Source organism: Syngnathus acus, chromosome 21, assembly GCF_901709675.1.
Source record: "Syngnathus acus chromosome 21, fSynAcu1.2, whole genome shotgun sequence".
In the NCBI taxonomy this organism is placed as follows: domain Eukaryota; kingdom Metazoa; phylum Chordata; class Actinopteri; order Syngnathiformes; family Syngnathidae; genus Syngnathus; species Syngnathus acus.
Window position 1 is genome coordinate 2,075,116 of NC_051105.1, and position 20,637 is coordinate 2,095,752.

Consider the following 20,637-nt stretch of genomic DNA (forward strand, 5'->3'; position numbering starts at 1 on the left):
CATCTTATTCATTCTGGTGGTGTAGACGAGGCCAATGATGCGGCTGTCCTCCTGCAGCCCAAACACGCCGTCTTGAGGCAGGACCGAATCCACCTGCACAAAAGGGCCTTCATTAGCACAGGCAACAAATACAGAGAGCAAAAGCACTTTAAGGCCCCATCAATGTCGTTTCACCTCACACTCGGGACACTGGACCACATTGTCCCATTTCAGCGACTCCAGGCAGGACGTGCAGAAGATGTGACCGCATACGAGCGTACGAGGCAGATTGCCTTCAGATTGATTCTCTGAGTAGAAAAAAACAAACTCAGTTTGGTCAGAATGCAACCCAAAACACTTAGAGGTGTGCATTAGATGATAATCGAAATAAATAATAATGAAATCACAACGTCAGCGTGTGACGTCATCAAACCCCAATTACTGCCATTAGACAGCACAATGTAATACAAACTTTTTTTTGTCGTTAGCCGGCCCAAAAACAAATTAATCCGCTTTCAGTAACTAACAAAACGAACTTCAACAGCTAACCTATGACACTTCGAACTACCTACAGCATAATTTTGAGCATATTTCGACACTGCCACGTTAGCTTAATCGTAGCTCGCGTTGCTAGTTGTTCGTACTCTTAACACCGCTACTTGTACAAACTTTATTGTAAAAATACAAATCAATTTATATACCTGGCAAAGTATAGGCATTCCCACAGAATTGGCAAATGATGGAGTTGGGTTGCTCCATTGTATTCTCTTTCTTTCTTTCTTTCGTTCTTTCTTTCTTTCTCTCTATTCGTTTAGTTAATGGCGACAAGAAGCCCGCGTTTTTTCTCCCGAGAGTTCAGTCGTACGAGATCACGTGACTCAATTGACACGACTGACGCAACATGCGTGCTGTACCTGCATGTAAAAATCTTGTTGTAAATTATTTTATTTAGAAAATTCCTTACAATATACAAACTTTGCCAATCGACATAAAGCATAGTTTTGGACAAAAACGTGAATTCATGGCCCACGTAACGTAATGCAATTGTTAACAATTCAAAGCAATCCATGAATTACTCATATATTGTAATAATTATTTCATTCATGAATGAAAACAATTTAAGAATGAAAACAATTATTTACGAGAAACAAACTGACGCCAGATAAAATCCGATTCTGAACACTTTCATTTTTGACCACTAAGAGGCGCTAAACACCACATACTAAATGTTTTGAGGCATAAAATGAAGCCCTCTAGAATTAATCAATATAAAGAACAAGTGATTAACCTATATTATTCGGGAAATTGTGGGTACAATAAAAACGGCTTCCCAAACCACCTTTTACGGCTTCGTAGTCAAATTTATCTCACTTTTTAAATCCCTAGCCTTGATCAACAAAGATCCATTTGCAAAGGTAGTTGGGGAGTTTCCTAATATTTTAAGAATGTTAAAAGAATAAAAATCTGAAAAAATACTGGAAAATGTATTTATATTTGGTTTTATTTCAAAATCAAAATAACTAAGAATTAATTTAAAAAAACACCACCTAATTTTTTTTTACTTATTTATTTTATTTTTAATTAATAAATTATTGTTTCTCCAAAGGTAAAGTGTATTCTGGATTTTTGACTGTCAATTTTCACAAATGCACAGTATGTTGTACACTACATGTTGAGTTTGACATGACCACTTCTGGCCCATCAGCAATGCCTACACAACTGTAAGGTTCTGTTAAGTCCTCATGGTCTTTGTTCTCCACATATTTCCTTCGTTGCCCACTTTCATATATATATTTTTTTTTTTTTAGTCCATGTGAGCGCAGCTGCCATCCTCGCCTCCGCCTGAGGACAGCATCCGAGTGCAACGTTTCATCCGCTGCGACATCTACCAAAGAGCAGGGTGGGGGAGACCGACATTAAAGGTAAATAAAAGCGTCTGGCCAAACGTCCTCCCGGTGGGGGATGACACAATTGCACGCCACCCCCACCTTCAAACCTGGTCCATGAATGTTGATGGAAAGTGAAAGGTGTGACAGGCCCCATAGGTGTCAAGTGTTGGAAACATCATTGCAGAGTGGAGTTCAAATTGTGCGTGAAGGCAGCAAATCTTGCTGAAGGTAATGTTGACACAGAGGGGAAAGAGTGTCCATAACCATAAAATAGGAAATGGAATTGAATTATAGGGAAGGAAGCGTCTGTCTCTCTCTATCACTGATGGAAGTCATTTTATAGTCAGATCAGAAATATTTATCTTGGTCTCATTTTAAAATCACAAAAATCTAGCATTTGAATAAGGGTGTGTAAACCTTTGCTATCCATTGTATGTCTTAATACCAACACAGAAATGGGGGCGGTCAAATTTGTCAACTTTGCACTTTTCTGCTTTCAGAGGTAGTATGAGAGCCATGATGGATGAAAAATGAATGATTCACGAGATGAAGTGCATATAGTTCGTATCAGCCGTAGTAAATCTCTCTTCCTGCATTCCAGCAGATGCATTTATCTTCAGCGGAGCATGACGATCATATTGAAAGGGGGGGGTAGTGAGTTTTTTTTTTTGTTTTTTTTAAATGTGTGTGTGTGTGTGTGTGTGTGTGTGTGTATACCATGATGGAGGGTGGGTGGGTACATGTGTTTACTATGTGTAATGAACCAATGAGCAGGCCACCCCCAGAGGGGCTCTGAGGGGGTGTCAGTTGGGCTTGCCCCCCCTCATCTTCCAAATGTGGGTCACTGCCCATCCTCTGGTCATTTCCACCCTTTTTCTCCCAACCATAATTCCCTGTATTGGAGCACTTTAATCGCTCATTAAGGACTCCCTTAATTAGGCGGCGGCTTTTCGTTAGCCTTTAGTCCCGGCATGGCCGCGTTGTTGTGATCCAGCTATTTCCTGGCTTCTCATCTCGATGTGTTTGTGTGCACCCCAAAGGTCTTATTAAAAAACAGCCCCGACTCCCTTCCGTGCCTTTGTCTCTCCAGCCCGCACACATCCCCCTCCACAGGTCGAAAGAATGAATTGATCCCGAGTGACAGCGGGATTCCCAGTTAAATGTCAACCTTCCAGCACACCGCCGCTAAATGTGACCACAATAAAACCTCTGACAGCGGGAAATCTCCAGGTTGGACTTCATTTCTCCATTCAGTGGCAATCAGAGGCGAGGGAGGCCGGAGACTTTCTTCAGCAGGTGGGACGGTCGATCACAGCAGGGATCGCCAAATTGTGGCAAATCTAACAATGGTGTTAACGTGTTGCGATTAAATCCAGGTCATCTGACACAGTCGTGCTGCTCCTTTTTTCACCCATCAATATAAAGTACAGTATACCATTATGCCATGCACGAATGCTAAAAGCTGTATGGCATGGGGGGCCCGGGGGGTTGATGCATCTCCCATTCAATGGTCCTAAGATGGAGCCATTAACTGGGATCTATATGGGCTCCACGTGCACATTTGGCAGCCTGCATTACTTGTTCCATGTGGCGTGCCACTTTGAGGTCACTGAGGCTATTCTTAAAAGCACATCAGGAAGCTGTCAAGTGCGCACATAAGCAACCGATGGCGCTAACTGGATGTCAACCATGAAAATATCAACGACACCCGCAACAGAGTTTACGTAATCGCTGTCAGGTCAAACCCGCAGGTATATGACGCAGAGAACTTGTTCTTGGATGCAGTATCAACAAACTGAGAGAGAACGTGACATTTTAAATCATTTGAGAACATGTCAAAAAGCTCTGGCGGCATTCGCTATTGCTAGCTCAGCGTTTCCTAAAACACACGTACGGTAAATCTAGAGTAACACTCCCTAAACTTAAAATATTCACAAATACACCCCAAATGTTACCTAAATATTGTTGATTTGACTGAATTGACCAAATCGACCATGAGCCAGACAACAAGTGAGCCTTGAGGGTCGTTATCGTGCCTTGAGGCATTTTCAGTCGACAGCGGCAGAATACAAAATGGCCGCTGCCTGAAAGCAGGTAGATGTTCTGCTTAATGAATATTCCACCAACGCAATCTTCATCATCTTTGTCCTTGATTCTTTTCACATGGCTCGGGTACGTTGTGCTTTTCAACACTGTTTGTTATCAACAAAGGCTCCGAGCCAAAGTCAACCGCCTTTTGTGCGTCAAATTCTTCCATCGTACAACAATCGCTCACCCGCACATGACAAATTCAAACAATGGTGGGTGGAAGAGGAATTCGCACAGACTTTGGTCTGTGTTTGATTTAAAAAAAAAAAAAAAAAGGTATGCGCGAGTGAATTACAATCAGAGGTTTTATTGTTATTTTGGGCTTGGAACGAGCCGATTGCTGGCACGTGAGGGGGTCGCTGGAAACCGCCGAGCGTTTACATTACTGGCTGACCTACATCACGCCAGCATATCTGAAGAATTAGCCGCGCTTTGCTGGCGTATTTACACGGTGATTCACATTGGGCTGCTTTTCTTTCACTCCTTAATCAAATCAAAGCGAGTGTCGCAATGTTCCTTCGTGGAGCTCATAACGCTTCTGGCCGGAGGCCCGCTAACGGAGCGTTACAGCTGAGACAAAGGCGGCGCATGTGAGCTCGCTGATGTCATCGGCTTCTCCTGACAGTAACAGATTGTTTTCCCGCGATGTTTTCCACCTGCTGTCACGTAGATAAGTGGAGACGAATGACTTGCACATGTGGATACAGTCCGTGGCGTGAATATTTTTTTCAATATACACACACATAAGTGTGAGATCTACAGACAGACGAGCGCAGCGCTAAGCTGAGCTGAGCTGAAAGATGAAGCTCTCCGTTTAGCAACCCCATCTGTGTTGTAATGTTTTCAGAACCGTAAACCCCACCCCAAAGTTTCCTGGCCCGCTATAAAGTCCGCGAGCAGAGCCGTCCTTTCGCTGTGATAAATTAACTGCAGAGGCAGCGCTAAATATGTTAAACTGGAGTTCCTTGGATATACGCACATAAAACAATGAGCTATGCTATATGTAGCGCTTCCGTAGCTCTTTTTTTGGAAATGCAGACCCCTGTTCCGCCGCCGTTCCGTCTCCATCCGAGGTCAACCACAAAACCACCGGTGCAGATTTTTGGCAGAGAGCCAAAGGCCCCAAAGCTTCCACAAGGCTGCATTTACTACTTTACGAATTGCCTCGCTTTCTGCTAAGCCGGCGGGAGCTTTCAAGCCCAACTCGGAACTTTTGGAGCATCGGTTTGTGTCAGAACCGCAGCGATTGCTGTGGAAAATGACTTCCGGGGTCTTTTATGAACACTGAAAATGTGCAAATATTTGGGGTCAACCAAGTTACTTCGACTGTTGAGGAGTATTTGGGAAAATATACGTTTGGGGAGTATTTTGAGCGCATTAAGAGACAGGTGCTCAACCTTCAGGGTCTCTCTTTCCTCCCCCGGTCTCAGCTTAGCGTAAGATCCTATCGCTCATCAAAACAAGCCCCACCCGGCCGGCCGGCCGAGTGAGTGCGGCCTGCTCGTGGATGAGCTCACGCCGCTGGGATGTGCCTCAGCTGCGTGCCGTCCTTCATCCTCACCGACTTTGGGGAATATTTGGAGTATTTAGACAACTTGCAAGTATTTTGTGCCTTTTAGGGAGTATATCAGTTGACTTATATGTATTTGTGGACTACTTTGAGACGATTTCGATGCAATTAATAAGAGCGAAGAGACTATTCACTGTCCGCTTTTCTACTGACTCGGAAAGATATGATTTTAGTGATTGATATGTGTAGCTGTCACAAAGTGCAAGTTTTCCTGCTTAGATAGCAGCAGTAGAGGAAATACCACAAGTAGTTGTCAAGGTGCATTCTTTGGCTTAAGCTGCGAGCAGACACTTTGTACTCGGCTTGAGACGGCGCGGGACGTGCGAGGTGAGCAGCATTTTACGAGACGGCCATCATTCCCAGGCCAAACGTGGCGTTTTTTTTAAAATCGGTACTTCCAAAGCGCTACAAAACAATGCGGCCAACATTTCTTTGTCACTTTGCGCTAAACACAAAGCAGACGGTTCTCGGTGGCGTCAAAAAGCATTGTGACGTCTGGAAAATGCCAGAGGTTTCATTCAAAGGAAAAAAAAGGCTTCAAGGAAGCACGCGGGGCCGAATCCAAAACCTCAATCCTCTGTCCCACGTTCCAGCTCGGGACCGCACAGTTCCCACCCGGTTGGATTTATCAGGCTGGAAGCACTTCTGAACTCTAATAGACAACAAACGCCTCCAAAAGCCGCACTGTCGTCATTTTTTTTTATATTCATTGTCAGGTTTGTGCGAACCGCAATATGTGATTGAGAGGGTTCAAATTCAAACGCCTACAGATATAAAGAGTCAATAACACACCATGGAGGTTTTGCTTAGTTGCGTTAGTTTAACAAAAGCCTCAAAAACCTCGAAAAATTGTCTTGGATGTTTCCAAAATTGGACTAAAAAATCAATGGGAAAGAAAATGTTAGATTTGAAGACTAAAATGTATCTTTTGCATTTGAAAAAAATAACATTGTTACTTCTATCGAGGACATTCTTTGCTGTTCAAGCCTGACGTAAAGGTGAGCCAGTGATTGCGTAACAAACGTGATTATTTTTTGCTTTACAGAAACATTTACGGCACGCCGTCAACTTTCCAGCCCTTTGCCGGCCTCGCTTTTCTTGACCGCATCGTATGTGTGTGTGTGTGTCCCTATACTATATGAAAAGCGATATAAATAGTTGCATAAATCTCCCCAGCCACTAATCAGCATCACCGCAGAGGAAAACCGTCATCATGCGGTCAGAGAGTCTGTGATTGGCTGAAGAGGCGGAACCGTAAAGGACAAACAAAAGTATCGGAACACCAACGGCTTCGTGCGAGCTTCTTTCTGGCAATGTGCTTGATTCTATTTTCTGTCCTAAATTAGAACTTTTCTAACAAAAAAAAAAGTACAACACAAAGTTTCCTTCATGCATGTCCTTGTTTGGTTGCCAGTGATTCTAATTTTCTGACACACACACACACACACACACATGAATTCAAGTGTTTTCCTCTCACGATTATGTTTGGCTGCATTGAAAAAAAAAAAGAACAGGCCCAAGATAGCCACACTCATCCCTCTGCCCGCTTTCTTCTTCTTCCTCCTCTTTTCTTCGTCCAAGCGTTACGTAAACGCCGTGTCCCCCGGAGGACCCCGCCATAGTTGGCTGGGCATGGGCAGCCCCTGATTGGCAGCAGTAAAAAGCGCGTGCACACACACACGCACACACAAACAAACAGACAGAAGCGCTTAATGAAATCTGAAGGCCTCGGCTCAACGAGCAAAGCCGGCCCCAAGGGGGAGCGTTTGACCCCCGCCGCCTGACTTCTCACCATCTTCTCTACATCACGTCATCTTTCTCGTTACAAAGACGCCAAAACAACACCAAATTGCCGCTTCAAAGCAGAATGGCAAACTTCCTGTAGCTTCGGGGGAAGAACAAAATTCTAAGGACATTTAATAATGGCCCAAAAGTGTCGACTTAAGAAATGGACAACTTTGGAGAGTTTTTTTGGTAGGTCTACTCCTGATTGCCGTGGCTGCCAAATTTCACGCTGCTAAATGTGACAGAATTCAGGGACTGCATTTTCAAAAGAATTTATAACTATGCTTCAAAATTTAAGCTAAAACGTCTGCTTGAAACAATAAAGATGACCTCCTTGTGTCTTTTCAGGCATCTGTGGAATATTTGGTGGGTCTACTCATCTTAGACGTGGCTACCAAGTTTCAGGTTGTTCCGTGAAACTGGCTTCCCAGGCTTAAAGAAAAATGATCGTGGTTGACGGCTTTGTTTGACGATTCCGGCAAGTCATCAAATTTTACCGCCATGTTCTCTTCACGCACAATTCCGAAAAAACAGATGTTTCACAATTTGGTGTCGTTGCATACGAGGTTTTAATTTGGTCGAAATTGTCCAAAATGACTCAGAGGAGGTCTTCCTCGAAGAACCCCTGGAAGCCATCATGCAGTGTTGTAACAAAGCCATTTCACAAGATGAGAAAACAGCTGTTATAAAACTCTACTGCTAGCCAAAATAATATCTTACATTAGTCCTACTAAAGAAAGGGCTTGTGTGTCTCGCATTCCTGCGAAAATGATCTGGCCCGACACCCCAATGATTTTCTACAGGGGTTGCAGGTAACGCTTGTTTTCTTCAAGTGGGAGTGCGCGAGAAATGAAAAGATGTGAGCCTCAGCGATACGACTTAGATGGATAACAGATTCCGATTTGCGTTCCCACATGGCGCGTGGCCACTTTGAGACATCATCCAAAATGTCCCCCTTTGAAAGCACGGGACTTCCATCAACCTGCAGAATGCTTATTCCGCTCAAAGAGTTGAATGAGCGGACACGTTGATCCCGTGATTTAAAGTGTTTGTCCAGCCGTCAGCGGCGTGACAGACGACAGCGGCTCTGAGCGGGATGATGTCTTTAGGACCATATTTGGACGTCAATAAAGCACATCGGCCTATTCCGGGCCAAGCCGTATCCACGGGAAACCCTTGTGTGTTTAGCAGCTGTTACGCAGCGATTTCTTTTTTCATAGCTCATCCCGTGAATATGACGCAAATGCAAATAATCATGTAAATAATGACGGAGATAATGTCAATAATGGAGCAGCGGCAGCAGCAGGCTCACTCCAGTCATGACGCGATTCATTACAATAACAAAATGAAAAAAAAAAGATTCACTCGAATTGTGACTCAATTTACAATTCATGTCTATTCTAATACGATACAGTCCACTCTAAGTGCAATAAAATTGATGTGAGGTTTACTTTTGACACATCTAGTCCAACAATGACTTTGACCTTGGAGTAATCTGAGTGAAAAATGAGTCCCCACAGCGCCGTTGCCAGGAACGTGTCGCTAATAAATGCTGCCAAATAATCATTTGTCTTCATTTTCCACGCGCGTGAACTTTTTGTTGACGTTTTGGTCGCCTTCACGCGCTAACCTCGACACATTTTGAGAGAGCGGAGTTCTACATCCGTCAGTCAAGAATTCGATAAGATCTTTGGGAAGTATCGCCTTTCCTTGGCTTTCGCAGAAATATACTTTCAGCACAGGGGAGTGTGATCTATGATGTTACCTGTCAAAAATATTAATGTGTGTGTGGGGGGGGGGCAGTAACCTTAGCTATATTTTTAAAAGTTTAGTCATCCCCCCAAAATGAGTGTTAAAATCAGGGCCTTGTATTTGCAGGTACCAACAGGGCTAACACTAAGATGCACGGAAACAAAAATTATACAAAAACATTCATGCCATGCCTCAAGTGTACGAAGACGTAGCCTTTGGCTATAGTTACGCAGCTATGTCGCTAGCCAAAATGCTAAGATAATGTGAAATATGTACTGTCCATAAAACAAAGCTATCTTGTTGTTAGCTCATTAGCCAAAATTGAACACTATTATGTTTCAAGCTAATCAGGCTAGCCAGTGGTCCCGCAAACTTACAAAATGAATTAGTTTTCGTGTAATATTGGACACAAAAACATTTCATGGGCGTTGAAGGAGCTAACAAAATGCTTTTGAACTGAGTTATGAAGAAGATATTTTGGACTTGCTGGGAGTCCTGTGATGTTCGCTGACGCTAATTAGCCGTTTTGTGTCTCGCTCTGGTGACTGTCTGATTTTTGGCCTTTTGAAGGCTCCGCCGCGGGATGATCCAATTAGTCGAATCCGGCACGGGGATCAGGGGTTGGCCGGCCACTCGGCCGGACCTGCGTGAGGCCGACCACACCGGGCGAATCCACCTCGACCTCGGTGATGATTCCAAAAAAGAAATCACTCAAGTTACGTGGAGATCCAGAGAAGTACTGTACTGAACAAAATTTTACTTCATTAGTGTCCTCGTACGACGAGTACTTAGTTTTGGTTTAGTTACGTTACTTTTTGCGAATGCTAGCATGTTGCCGTGACTGACAGATCAAAGTCTGGAGCGTGTCAGCGAGCAGTCGTAATCCTCTCAGCTCGCCGGCCTCATTCCCAGACTTGTAATGCTTGGTCATGATGTTTACGTGGCCTTTTGTCTTTTTTGTCACCCCCCGCTAGCCCGCAGCCACCCACCTCCTAATCGGCCTCCTATTTGATCAGTCTAATCATGATAGACACATTTACCAAATTTCATGTACCTAATTAAAACTGGCTTTGAGGGCAGAATTTTCAAGTAAAAGTCATGAGCTAAGTTTGGTGATGTATTCTGTACGTCTTCAAACTTTGCTGCCATGCTCCGTCCAGCATTCCAGCATAAAATTTGCTAGTGACGTCATTAAGATAGCTTGTGATGCAGCTAAATGAATCAGACGATCAGCGCTTCCCTTTGTAGGAAGGCTTTTGCGTCATCAGCCCACATTTCTGGGTCAAAGCGTGTTTGTAATGTATCTTAAGAAGCGAGTTAACGTCCTTGTAAGCGTACTTGACTTCTGAAATCCAAACACAAAGTCGCCGCTTAAGAGTTTGTTATCATTCCTGTCGGAGAACTGACGATCGTTAAAGTTTGGTGTGGAAGAGCCGTGAAATTGGCGCACGAGGGACAAAAGTGGACGTTTACTGACAAGAAAATGTCAAGATATGAACTGCTTTCATCGGAGAGCTAGTTTAGTCTGCGTGTGAGCGTTTAAGTGTGAGCTGCGGCGTACAGCAGCGACTGCCGACCGTTCCATTTGCAACTATGCCGCATACATTTTATTTTGCATCCTGTACGGTGACTATAACAACTCTCCACACCCCAGTTTTCATGCGACATAAGCTAAATATTTTCCAAACATTTCCCAACATTATTCTGGCCTACACATATAAAGAATATCAATCCACCCCCCTCCCCCCTTGTTTATGCCCTCTCTGTAACCCCCCCTTGGAGCCCACCCGCATTCACCCCCTCTCCACCTGACTAGCCAATAGGACCAGGCAGGCTGGTCTGGGTGTGGGCTGAGCCCGGGGGAGGAGGTTGCAAGGTAGGGGGAACTGACCGGACGGGACCAAACGCCCCGACGAATCGGCCAGCCAGACGGCCAAGCAGGCAGCGAAGGGAAACATTTCACACCCTGGTGAAGATTCCGCCTTCTTCCCCCAATGGATCTACACAACTTCAGGTTCCGCCACACCTGAGAGGAAAAGCCGGGAGACCGATCCCGGGTGACTTTTCAAGCAGGGGAAATGTTTCAGGAGAACTTTCCTGACATGGACAAGCAAGAAGAGATGGCGAGGGGCCGCGCTGGAAGCTGCGTGGAGTTTCACAGCGTCAGGGTGAGTGCCTCTCACGCGCGAGTCCAAGTGACGGCTGACCACGGCCGTGATGATGACAGGTCGCATGTGGGAAGTGATGGAGGTGGGAATCTCACAGAGTTGCAGGAACACAGTCAAGTGTTTCTACTCGTGATGAAACGAAACGCTTACAAAATGGCGCCAGTTCGCACTGTCCGTTTGTCGATGGAAGTGGAACTGGAAGAAATCGGGAGCTTTTTGGACTTCTTGGAAAAAAAATTGTGGGCGTACCCATGCTGGACATGGCAACCATAAACCCTAACCTAAAACCAACCCTAACCCTGAATTTAAAAAAAAAAATAATAATAGATTTGGGGCAAGCAGAACTTTTTGTGGTGTCTTCTCCCCAAATCTCTCAATCGAGCACAACAAGTCAGGAGCAGGAGTGATGTTGACAGCCAGCCAAACATCTTTGAGAATTCTGCACACCAAGCTTTATTTCAGAAGGCAAGAATCGCCCAAAGTACGGATCATTTCGGGATATGTTGAAGCCTTATTGCCGCATTTCATATGTTTGCTAAACATAAACATGCTGGTGTAAATCTGAGGAAAGCGGATTGATGATCTTCATCCAAATTGGAAACTGCTCTGTAATCCCGTTTGAAGCGCAGCTATGAAAATGTATTTTTCTTTTTTCATCTGTCACACTAAAGGATATTTATGATGGAGTGATTCCAGAGCAGGGATTACCTCCAAGGAGGATGAATCTCATGAAGGCTTTAAACCGATGTACACATATTTTTTTTTTCCTTCTTCGTGTTGTGACCTACTTCTTGCCTGTGGCCGACCTTTGGGCTGGGAAACAAGTAAGGAAACAGTCAGGTGGCACCACGTGAGGTCACCGCCAGACTCAAGGGAATGTGTGAAGCGCCTTCCACCGCACCCGCTGCGAGTAATCTCGCCTTTTATGTTTTGACAGACAATTTGGCTCGCATCCATCCATCCATTTCTCCTCTTGTGACCTTTCTATAAATGTTAGCTATGATTGTGCTAATGGCTAATAACGCCCCCATCTTAGTTTGACTCTCATAATGTTTACTTTTAAATCTCCGACGCAGCACTTTTCCACATCTTGCCGAGTGGTGGTCGTGCATGTTGCACGTGTTGAGGGGGAAAAGCATCGGGGAGGTCAGTGAGGTCATCAGCCTCGATTATGGAAGCACGCACGTACATGATGCGTGCACGTGCCGTGATTATATGAAGCTGGGGAGCTTTCATTAAGTTTGCTGGACTGGTTCCAGTGTATCATTACCGCTCCTAAGTCATAACATGCCAGACAACACTAATCATGTAGCGTGTGTACACTGAGGCATGTATGCACAGCCATGTGTGTGTGTGTGTGTGTGTATAGGACAGTTGCGATGTATTCAGGCATGCATTTGTTCTCGCATGACTGATTTAACCACTTTTTATATTATGAGGTTGATTTTCTTCCTCAAATTCGAACCTTTATTTTGATCTCCCTCCATCAGTTGATGAAGTTACAATCATTATGGGAGCGAGCTGGATTCCGAAGCCCAAGATTCAAGTCCCAGTTAGCCTTGTGACTTTTGAAAGCATTCACGTCGACTGAAGTCCCAGCTGATGACGCCACGATGCTATTTCACGTGTTTCAGGAAGATGTGTGACTTCACTTGGACTTAATTGACTCCAGACCTCAACTCGACTATGACCTGTCCCGGTAGTCAGCAGACCGCTTTTTCCTCGAACAAACAAAAAGAGTTTATCGGACCTATATTATCCGGTGCCAGGTGGGCTCTGACTCGAGGCTTCGACTTGACCGACTTTAAGCGAGAGAGCCCCGTTAGACCTTCAGACGGGTTGTGGTGACTCGGCAGGTTGTGAAGTCTGAGACTTCAGGGTGGCGGCGGGAGGTATTAGGTCAGCTGTAAGAGGCCGGGGGATTAAGTCCGACTGACCCTGCAGAAGTGGACTAGGGGAGGAGGAGGGGCTTCAGGTGGAAGTGAAGCAAGTAAGATAGTGATGGAGCGTTTGATGAGATGGCCCTTGGCACTTGTTAGAGAGGTGGTGAGAGAAGTATCTCCCCCTGCTGCTCAGACCGAAGCCATGAAAGCAGCAAATAGGCATTTTTATGCTAACATTACTGTTTGGCAGATTGATGCCATTTCTAGACTTTCTTCGGCCAACAATCACATCCCCGCAGGTTCGGTATTCTCCGAGCTTGTGGAACTGTTGGAACGGCCCTGGTTGGACTGCTTGCTTTGGCAGCTAAATGACGTTTACGCGTGTTTATCGAGACAAATCGCAGAAAAGAAAAAAAAAAGATGTGCTGGCTAAAATCAATTTATGCTGTCATATCACAGCCAAATATTTGCCGCATTGGCTCCATTTGTCGAGTTGGACAAAATATTAGGCACGGCTATTGTGTCGGTTCTCTGACCTGATGTTTGTGGCCACTGGGATTCACGTTTATTACTTTGTTGTGATGAACGCGCACACGTACAAACACACGCACACATCCAGATGTGTGGGAGTGCGCACGCAATGACACGACGCCAGCGCTGTTGTTCTCCTTACTTGGCTTTGCTCCGACGCGCCATATGTTTTCATTTCATGTCATGACGCACTTGACCCCCTGCGGGGTGGGGGTGCGCTGTCACACTTTGCAAACACCTTTCAAAATAGCAACACTTAAACATGTGAGTTTGTTCAAGTGCGCAACGTCATAAAGACACTTACGGAGGAGGTTTATGATGACATCATCATTAGGTCAAATGAAATATTTTTTTTTCCATTTCACAAATCAAAACTACTTTACACAATTTTAAATAAACATCTATTCTTTCTACATTACAGGTTAATGGATTTATTGTCGATAAAGTGAAAAAGAATGACTTAACATATTTATTTATAACTCAAACGTAGGCCTTGAGCCCAAACGTTTGTCCCCCCAAGATCTGTCTGCTCAGTCCAACATGTGTGCCAGTGAAATGAAGAAGCCATGTTGTCTTTGCTTCAAAATATTAGGGAGCCCCTCCTCGCCCCCCTGCCTCCGACCCAAATCCCAAGATCAGCATGCGAAGCTTCCTCGATGCGACCTCTGAACTTTTTGTTTATTATCTGACATGAATTTGGTGGGAACAAGTCGAGACGTCTTAACCTTAGGTCGCCGTGCAGGTTTCACCTGGTGGTCCCGGCCCCCCCTCCCAAGGTGGAATGCGGGCTTTAGACCTCTTGGCTCCTGACCTCTCGGATACGATACGGGACCGATGCTGAGAACGTGACGGCTGACTGACACGCACGCAGAAGTAGACGAACAAACTTATCTCGCGTTGATTAGCTTTGGTGGCTCCACGTCTGGATCCTCCAGCTGAGAGCTTGAGAGCCCCGTCGAGCTTTCAATTTGGGTTCTTAATGGACCCGCCGCCAGTCTAAACACAGTGTTGAGATTAATATTACATTCGTGAAATAACAATAAATCAATTTTAAGTGGCTAGCATTTTAGCTTTATAGCGCCCTCTGCTGTGGACTTAAAATTGACGTAAAACTGCCGTTGGGCTCGCTTTGCGGACGCCGCAGCTCACATGTCGCGTGATGGCTAATTACGCAAGCGCCCGAGTTCGAGCACTACTTACGTTTGTGAGAAAGTTGGGTCAAATTGATGCAACATGCACAGATACCCGAGAGCTAAAATCATTTGTCCATTCTTTTCTCAACCATAGCGTGACATCACAACAACAACAGTCGTAGTAGTAGTAGTAGTAGTCGTAGCACATGGCAGCACGTCAGCAGCATGTCAACTCTCTGCAGGCACACCGCACTAATCTGATTAGTCAGGTCACAGGGTGTGTGTGTGTGTGTGTGCGCGTGCGTGTGTGCGAGTGTGTGTGTGTGTGTGTAAGAGGACAGTGGCCAGGCTCAGACGTCTGCTTTTCTGTCTTGTGTCTCCTCCCTATCATGGTATGTCTGTCTGATTCTCCAGAAGGGTCTGAAACCAAAACATCTATTTTGTTCAGGCACTTGTGGGAGGCTCCCTAAGTAGCAGTAATGGTTTTCTTGGGAAGTTGTTTTGGGCGTGCTTGCCTGGTTCGGGGGGTATTTAATTTTTGTTGTATATCAGGGATAGGCAACTGGCGGCCCACAACCATACCCAGAGTGGTCTCTCAGTGTTTACGTCATACTACCTACAACTTCTCATATTAGCTTCTAATACTTTTGATACTACAACTTCCTCTAGTAATGGTGTCCTACCGATACTACTTCTGCTAATAGCACCATCAATTTAGCATAATGTTTTTTCTTAAAGCAGGTTGTAAAATTTGTGTCTGACATCACCTTACGGACAGGACACGGAAAAGAAAGGAAAAGTCTGGAAAGTTATTATTGTTGTCATCCTCTGGCCAGCAGAAACAGTTCAAACCGCGCAGGCAGGCAGGCAGGCAGGCAACGCACGCGGCGTTTCCAACCACAACGCCGACACACCCTGGGCCCAGTCTGGCGCTCCGCTCTGGATCCTCCAGACGGACCAGACTGCTGCTGTCCAGAATAACATCAGGAAACAGACGGGTCGCCTCGAAAAGCCTCTGCAGCGGTTCTAACTTTAGCTGGACCGTCATTTAACATGCTGAGAACTGCTTGGAGTATTACAGTTAGCACTGTGGCTTGTTAGCAAAGGGTGCCAGAACACTAAAGGCGGAATATCGTCAACTTGAATGCATATCAACTTCAGTGCCTTGTCCTCGACTCAACTTCTTTTGCCTTTTCGTGTTAAATTTCAAATGATTAAAAGTGCTAGTTCAACTACAGTGTTTTAATGACCTCAAAATAAACAAGAAACTATTGCAATGAACAATACCAATAGCTTGGAATTAATACATCACATTGAATGCAATATTCTTTAAATATATGTATACAACACAGTAATACATTGATATTAATCTATCATTAAGGAAAAAATATTCATTTTTTATTTATTTGAATGTAATTATATGTTGATTGACTAAAGTGAACAGTCAGGAAAATGATATTTTAGTGAAATAAATTACTTTTAAATGTAATTAATTTCATACTTGTAATTTGTTCTTTAAACGTCTTTATATTAAGACCTGATAGTCAAGTTAGCATTTCTATTTCCGGTCACTTATGTGTTCGCAACTACTGACCTATCAGAATAAAGCATACTGTATAAAACGGCCCCGTCAGTTACAATGTGCGGAGTTAATACATTTTATTTTGTTAACAAAACGGAAGTATCTAATTTAACACCATCTACCTTGATTGTCATTGGAGTCCTCGAGTCGAGAGGCGCTCAGACCAAATTGCGTCCGCTTGGAGTAAGCAGCTTCCCTCCGGGCTTGTCTCTTGGCGAACACCCACCGTCATGGATCATCCACGGGCTTGCGTCCAGCTGTCTGCCGGATAAAACAACAAATTAATCGGACCGCCGTGTCATGGGAATACTGTTCGCACGGGGCGACCGGCCCGGTGGATCTGTTTTTTGATGGAAAGCATGTCACCGCAGCAGCAGCAACAGCAACAGCAGCAACAGCAGCAGCAGCAACAGGGCACCGCCACGGGTCGGAGCGACTCCGACTCTGTGGCCGGGAAAAACGCGCCGCTCCCGGATAATAAAAAGGTAGCTAGACAAATCTTGTATTCACCAACTGTATAATGGTTTTGGCAGTTTAGAATTGTTTTTAAAAGCATATTTGTGCCAAAAACCTTTTCTTTTTTGACAATTGCATCCTTTGCTGATTGCGCTTTTGTGTGGAATCTGGAACTTTTGTGTTTAAATGGAAAACAGAAACTAACCAACCAACAAATCTAAATTATATGGGAAAACTATAGACTGTGTGTGCAAGACAAAACATTGCGGAGTCACACATGTCCCCTTTATCCTATCCTATTGTCACCTTTTTATGCTCAAATGTTGTTTTAATTGTAAAATTTCGCAATTCTATATTACTTTCCTGGGCAAATTTGTTACAGTTCTTTTTTTGGACAAACATGTAACATTATAGTGCAAAAAATATGTTAATTATAAATGTGATTATTCAGCACGGTCATCGTGATGCTTTATCAGAGACACACCTAAAAAAGCACACACAGACAATAGATTGCTTTTGATGCATTAATCATGCTTAAAAAATTGCCCATGTTGATTACTTTTGGCTTCGTTACATCGACAAACGCACGCACAATATAGTGATGTCAACAAATTCTGCTAAACAGCGCTCCGTGCGGCCCTTGTTAGAACTGCAGTTGTAATGCTGAGTCGAAAAACGAGGCCCTAATTGATTTTTTAGTTAGAATTCCAACGCATTTGTACTGTTAAATTATGCATAAAAAATAATTATATTTTACTGTAAATAATGAAAAAAACCTGATTCATGTTGCACTTCTTCAGGGGGTGTACAGAATAGTTGCACCCTGGCGAGCTTTTTGCAGTCGTTTGTGCTCGGGGTCACCAAAGAGCTCACGAATGTTGAGTTTCCACATGCCGACATTTATCTGCATTTTTGTCTCAATGACGGATGGGCTGCATGCTAGCATAAGTGGTAGCTGACAGGTACCTACAAGAGCTACACAAAAATAAATGCTGTGTTTTGATTGACATGAACCAAGAAGGTACTAATTTTATAATGTTCATGATCATTGTGGCTGTTCTAAAGTCAGTCTAATATTTTGGTGACAGGAGGCAGCCAAAGTATTCGAACCATGTCCCGTCGTGATGCAATGCGACGAGGCGATGTGCCAACTTTGGACTTGTTCCTCTTGTTATGTCAGAAGTGTGCAGCATGCCGCTCGTCAGCCACTTGACAAATGTTACCGTTGTCTTCAGCAAGCACCATCATGGCAACACGTTCAAGACATTCAAGACAAAATGTCTTTTGCCATCTTTCTCTGAACATAGACAACGGCGCCTTGACGGTTTGTTCCGTGACCAGACTTTAAGCGAAGGGTGTTATTGGAATACGCAACAACAAAATGAAACATTACTCACAGGCATATTTTCATCATCCTCTGGGAAAAACTCAGATTATTCCTGCAGCTCACTGAGAAGCCATGACCGTCCCCACGTTTATCCGTTCCTATCTTACACTTCCGTGAACATCAATTGTGCATGAAGGAATGTTGTAAACTTTGCGCAGAATCACACACACGCTGATTGAAGTGAAGACTGAAGTGGTTCAATCGAGTCAAGTCTATCAACAAAAATTGTGTTTCAATACTTTTTGTCCGCAGACGACTTTTGCGTGCTACTTTCCATCCTGAGCTCAATTCCTCTTTTTTTCTTCTCCTCCGTTGTGGCCACTTCTCTTTTCCTTCCAGCCGCCACACTTCCCCTCAAAAGTCTCTCTTCTGCCACCCACACACACACACACACACACGGATGGATAAAAGTTGGCTTCCTGGTGGTATTTCCTGTGAGGACCAAACTGATCACATGTGTTTGTGTCTTCAATTTGTGTGTTTCTGTTTGTGTAGAAGATGAAGACTTTGGCTCAGAGAAGACAATCTGCTCCCTCATTGGTCATCAGCAAAGCACTGACCAGGTCCAGAAGCACATCAAGGTATGCAAACACTAACACACATACAAATGCATTGGAGGACACGCCTAATGTATGTGCACATATACACAAATACTCACAAAAATGATGACCAGCATGCACAAAAGTTCACACACACACACGCATGCTGCTTTAGCTGTGTTGTCGCACTACGATGTCATAGTTGTTACGTTGCCGAGACAGCTAGCATCCTGCGCTAACACTTGACATGTGTTATGGTGCAACCGTTTTTTTATATTATATTGACTCCCAGGACAAAACGTTCCGTGAGAGGGTTGACAACCAAAGTTGAACGCCCAGGGAGAAGGCGGGGGTCATGTGACCCATCCGTGGCTCCGTAGGGGGGGGGGGAGGTTGATTGACATGTTTATGTGATACAAGACTCTTTGTGGCACACGTGTCCAAATCCCTTCAACTTCCTCCTGATAAGCGGAGCCAAACGCACCGGGGGGAACTTTAATTAGCCATGCCTGCACCAGCCCTGTTTCATACACTGCCAGCTTTGAGAGGGAGAAAGAAAGAAAGAGGAGGATCAGTGTGTATGTGTGTGTGTATGATTAATTTCTGTCTATAATGTGAAGGCATTCGCATATTTCTGAGTCTGTGTGTTTGTAAAACAACCTGATCGCTCACACCTCAAGTTATATGATCACTTAATGAGCCTTTTGGGTTTGTTGTTATGCAAGCGAGCCTCATGCTTTCATCCAATCACATAAGCTCATGCTGGCTCATCGGTCTTTCACCACTCGTAGGAAAGTACCGGAGTGTGCACATCTGTGTGTGTGTATGAGTTGTAACCTAGCAACGTGTTTTCCAAAAGGCAACACGACATTCTGACATCGTTAAAAGTGAAATTCAATAATACAGTGAGGTCACTTCCTGTCGGCCTGGCTTTCCCATCAGGAGCCCCCCAAATACACGGACCCCTGGATTTTAAGTTAGTGGCTGACATCACACAAACTCAATATCACACACACGTGCATTTCATCTACGTTTTGGTAACGCCATCATGCGGGACAATTTGGACGCGTTTTTTAATGCCTGTAGCAGAAGAAAAAAGAGGAAGTTTCACCCCAGACACGGATGTGAGTCAAGCGGGTGGGAAGACCGGAGAAAGTGTGAGTGGTCAACTTTCTGCGGTCGCCTGTCAATCAAGTGCTGTGAAGCAATTAGAAAAAAAATGTATGAAGTCACATTTTGCCACCATGCTTGGCTCACACAAAAACATCCAAAGTGAAATGTTTCACAAATATGTGATTCAATTAAGGCTAAAATGGTTACCGAAACGCACAGAGCAGAACGGATGAGAGCAGGTTGAGAGCACAGGCAAATTTTCAGTAGACCCCCAAATGTGATGATGCTAATGCAGCTTGAGGTGTGTCCGGCACACGTTCGTGCGAGGCTCCGGCGTGCGTTTGTAAACACGGAGGAGATGCAGATAAGCTGACATTATTTGTCCAAACAGGAAAGGACGGAGCTCTCCGAGCACTTCCTGACTCGGTTGTCACGACAACCAACCAATCGGAGCATAGCGGCGCGAGGACGAGACGCGTGATGGTGGTTGTTTGCTTTCAGGGAGAGCTGCCTGACTCCGGTGAGTCCAGAGTCCTGCGGTCTGGTCCAGAGCTTCCTGAGCGAGAGTCCGGGCCAAGCCTTCCTGGGCCACGTTCAAGTCCAGATGAAGACGGGCCTGCAGACCCAAGACAGACATCTCTTCCTTTTCACTGACACGCTCGTCGTCACCAAGACCAAGTCAGTCCACATGACTTCATTGCTTGCCTCCATCACACCAGTTTTCTTCCCTCACTTCAGTCTCCCGCTGACCCTCCCTACCTCTCTACTCCCTCTTTACCTCC

General features: G+C 44.7%; 1 protein-coding gene and 1 long non-coding RNA gene across 3 annotated transcripts in view; one reads left to right on the forward strand and one right to left on the reverse strand.

Annotated features, from left to right (window-relative positions):
* Nucleotides 1-18,703, reverse strand: LOC119115505. The gene is made up of 4 exons (XR_005096155.1): nucleotides 18,214-18,703; nucleotides 16,483-16,621; nucleotides 175-287; nucleotides 1-93 (listed from the first exon to the last, which is right to left on the reverse strand). It is a non-coding gene; the product is annotated as an uncharacterized LOC119115505 (long non-coding RNA).
* Nucleotides 10,981-20,637, forward strand: part of arhgap20 (Rho GTPase activating protein 20) — an 18,319-nt gene continuing 8,662 nt past the window's right edge. The window contains exons 1-3 of one of the 2 annotated variants that reach the window (XM_037240044.1): nucleotides 10,981-11,231; nucleotides 18,699-18,784; nucleotides 20,357-20,533. In XM_037240044.1, the coding sequence (XP_037095939.1) occupies nucleotides 11,142-11,231; nucleotides 18,699-18,784; nucleotides 20,357-20,533 (353 nt within the window). In that variant the 5' untranslated portion in view covers nucleotides 10,981-11,141. Of the gene's footprint in view, nucleotides 11,232-16,615; nucleotides 16,846-18,698; nucleotides 18,785-20,356; nucleotides 20,534-20,637 lie in introns of those variants that run through there. The other variant, XM_037240043.1, reaches the window with a different exon arrangement.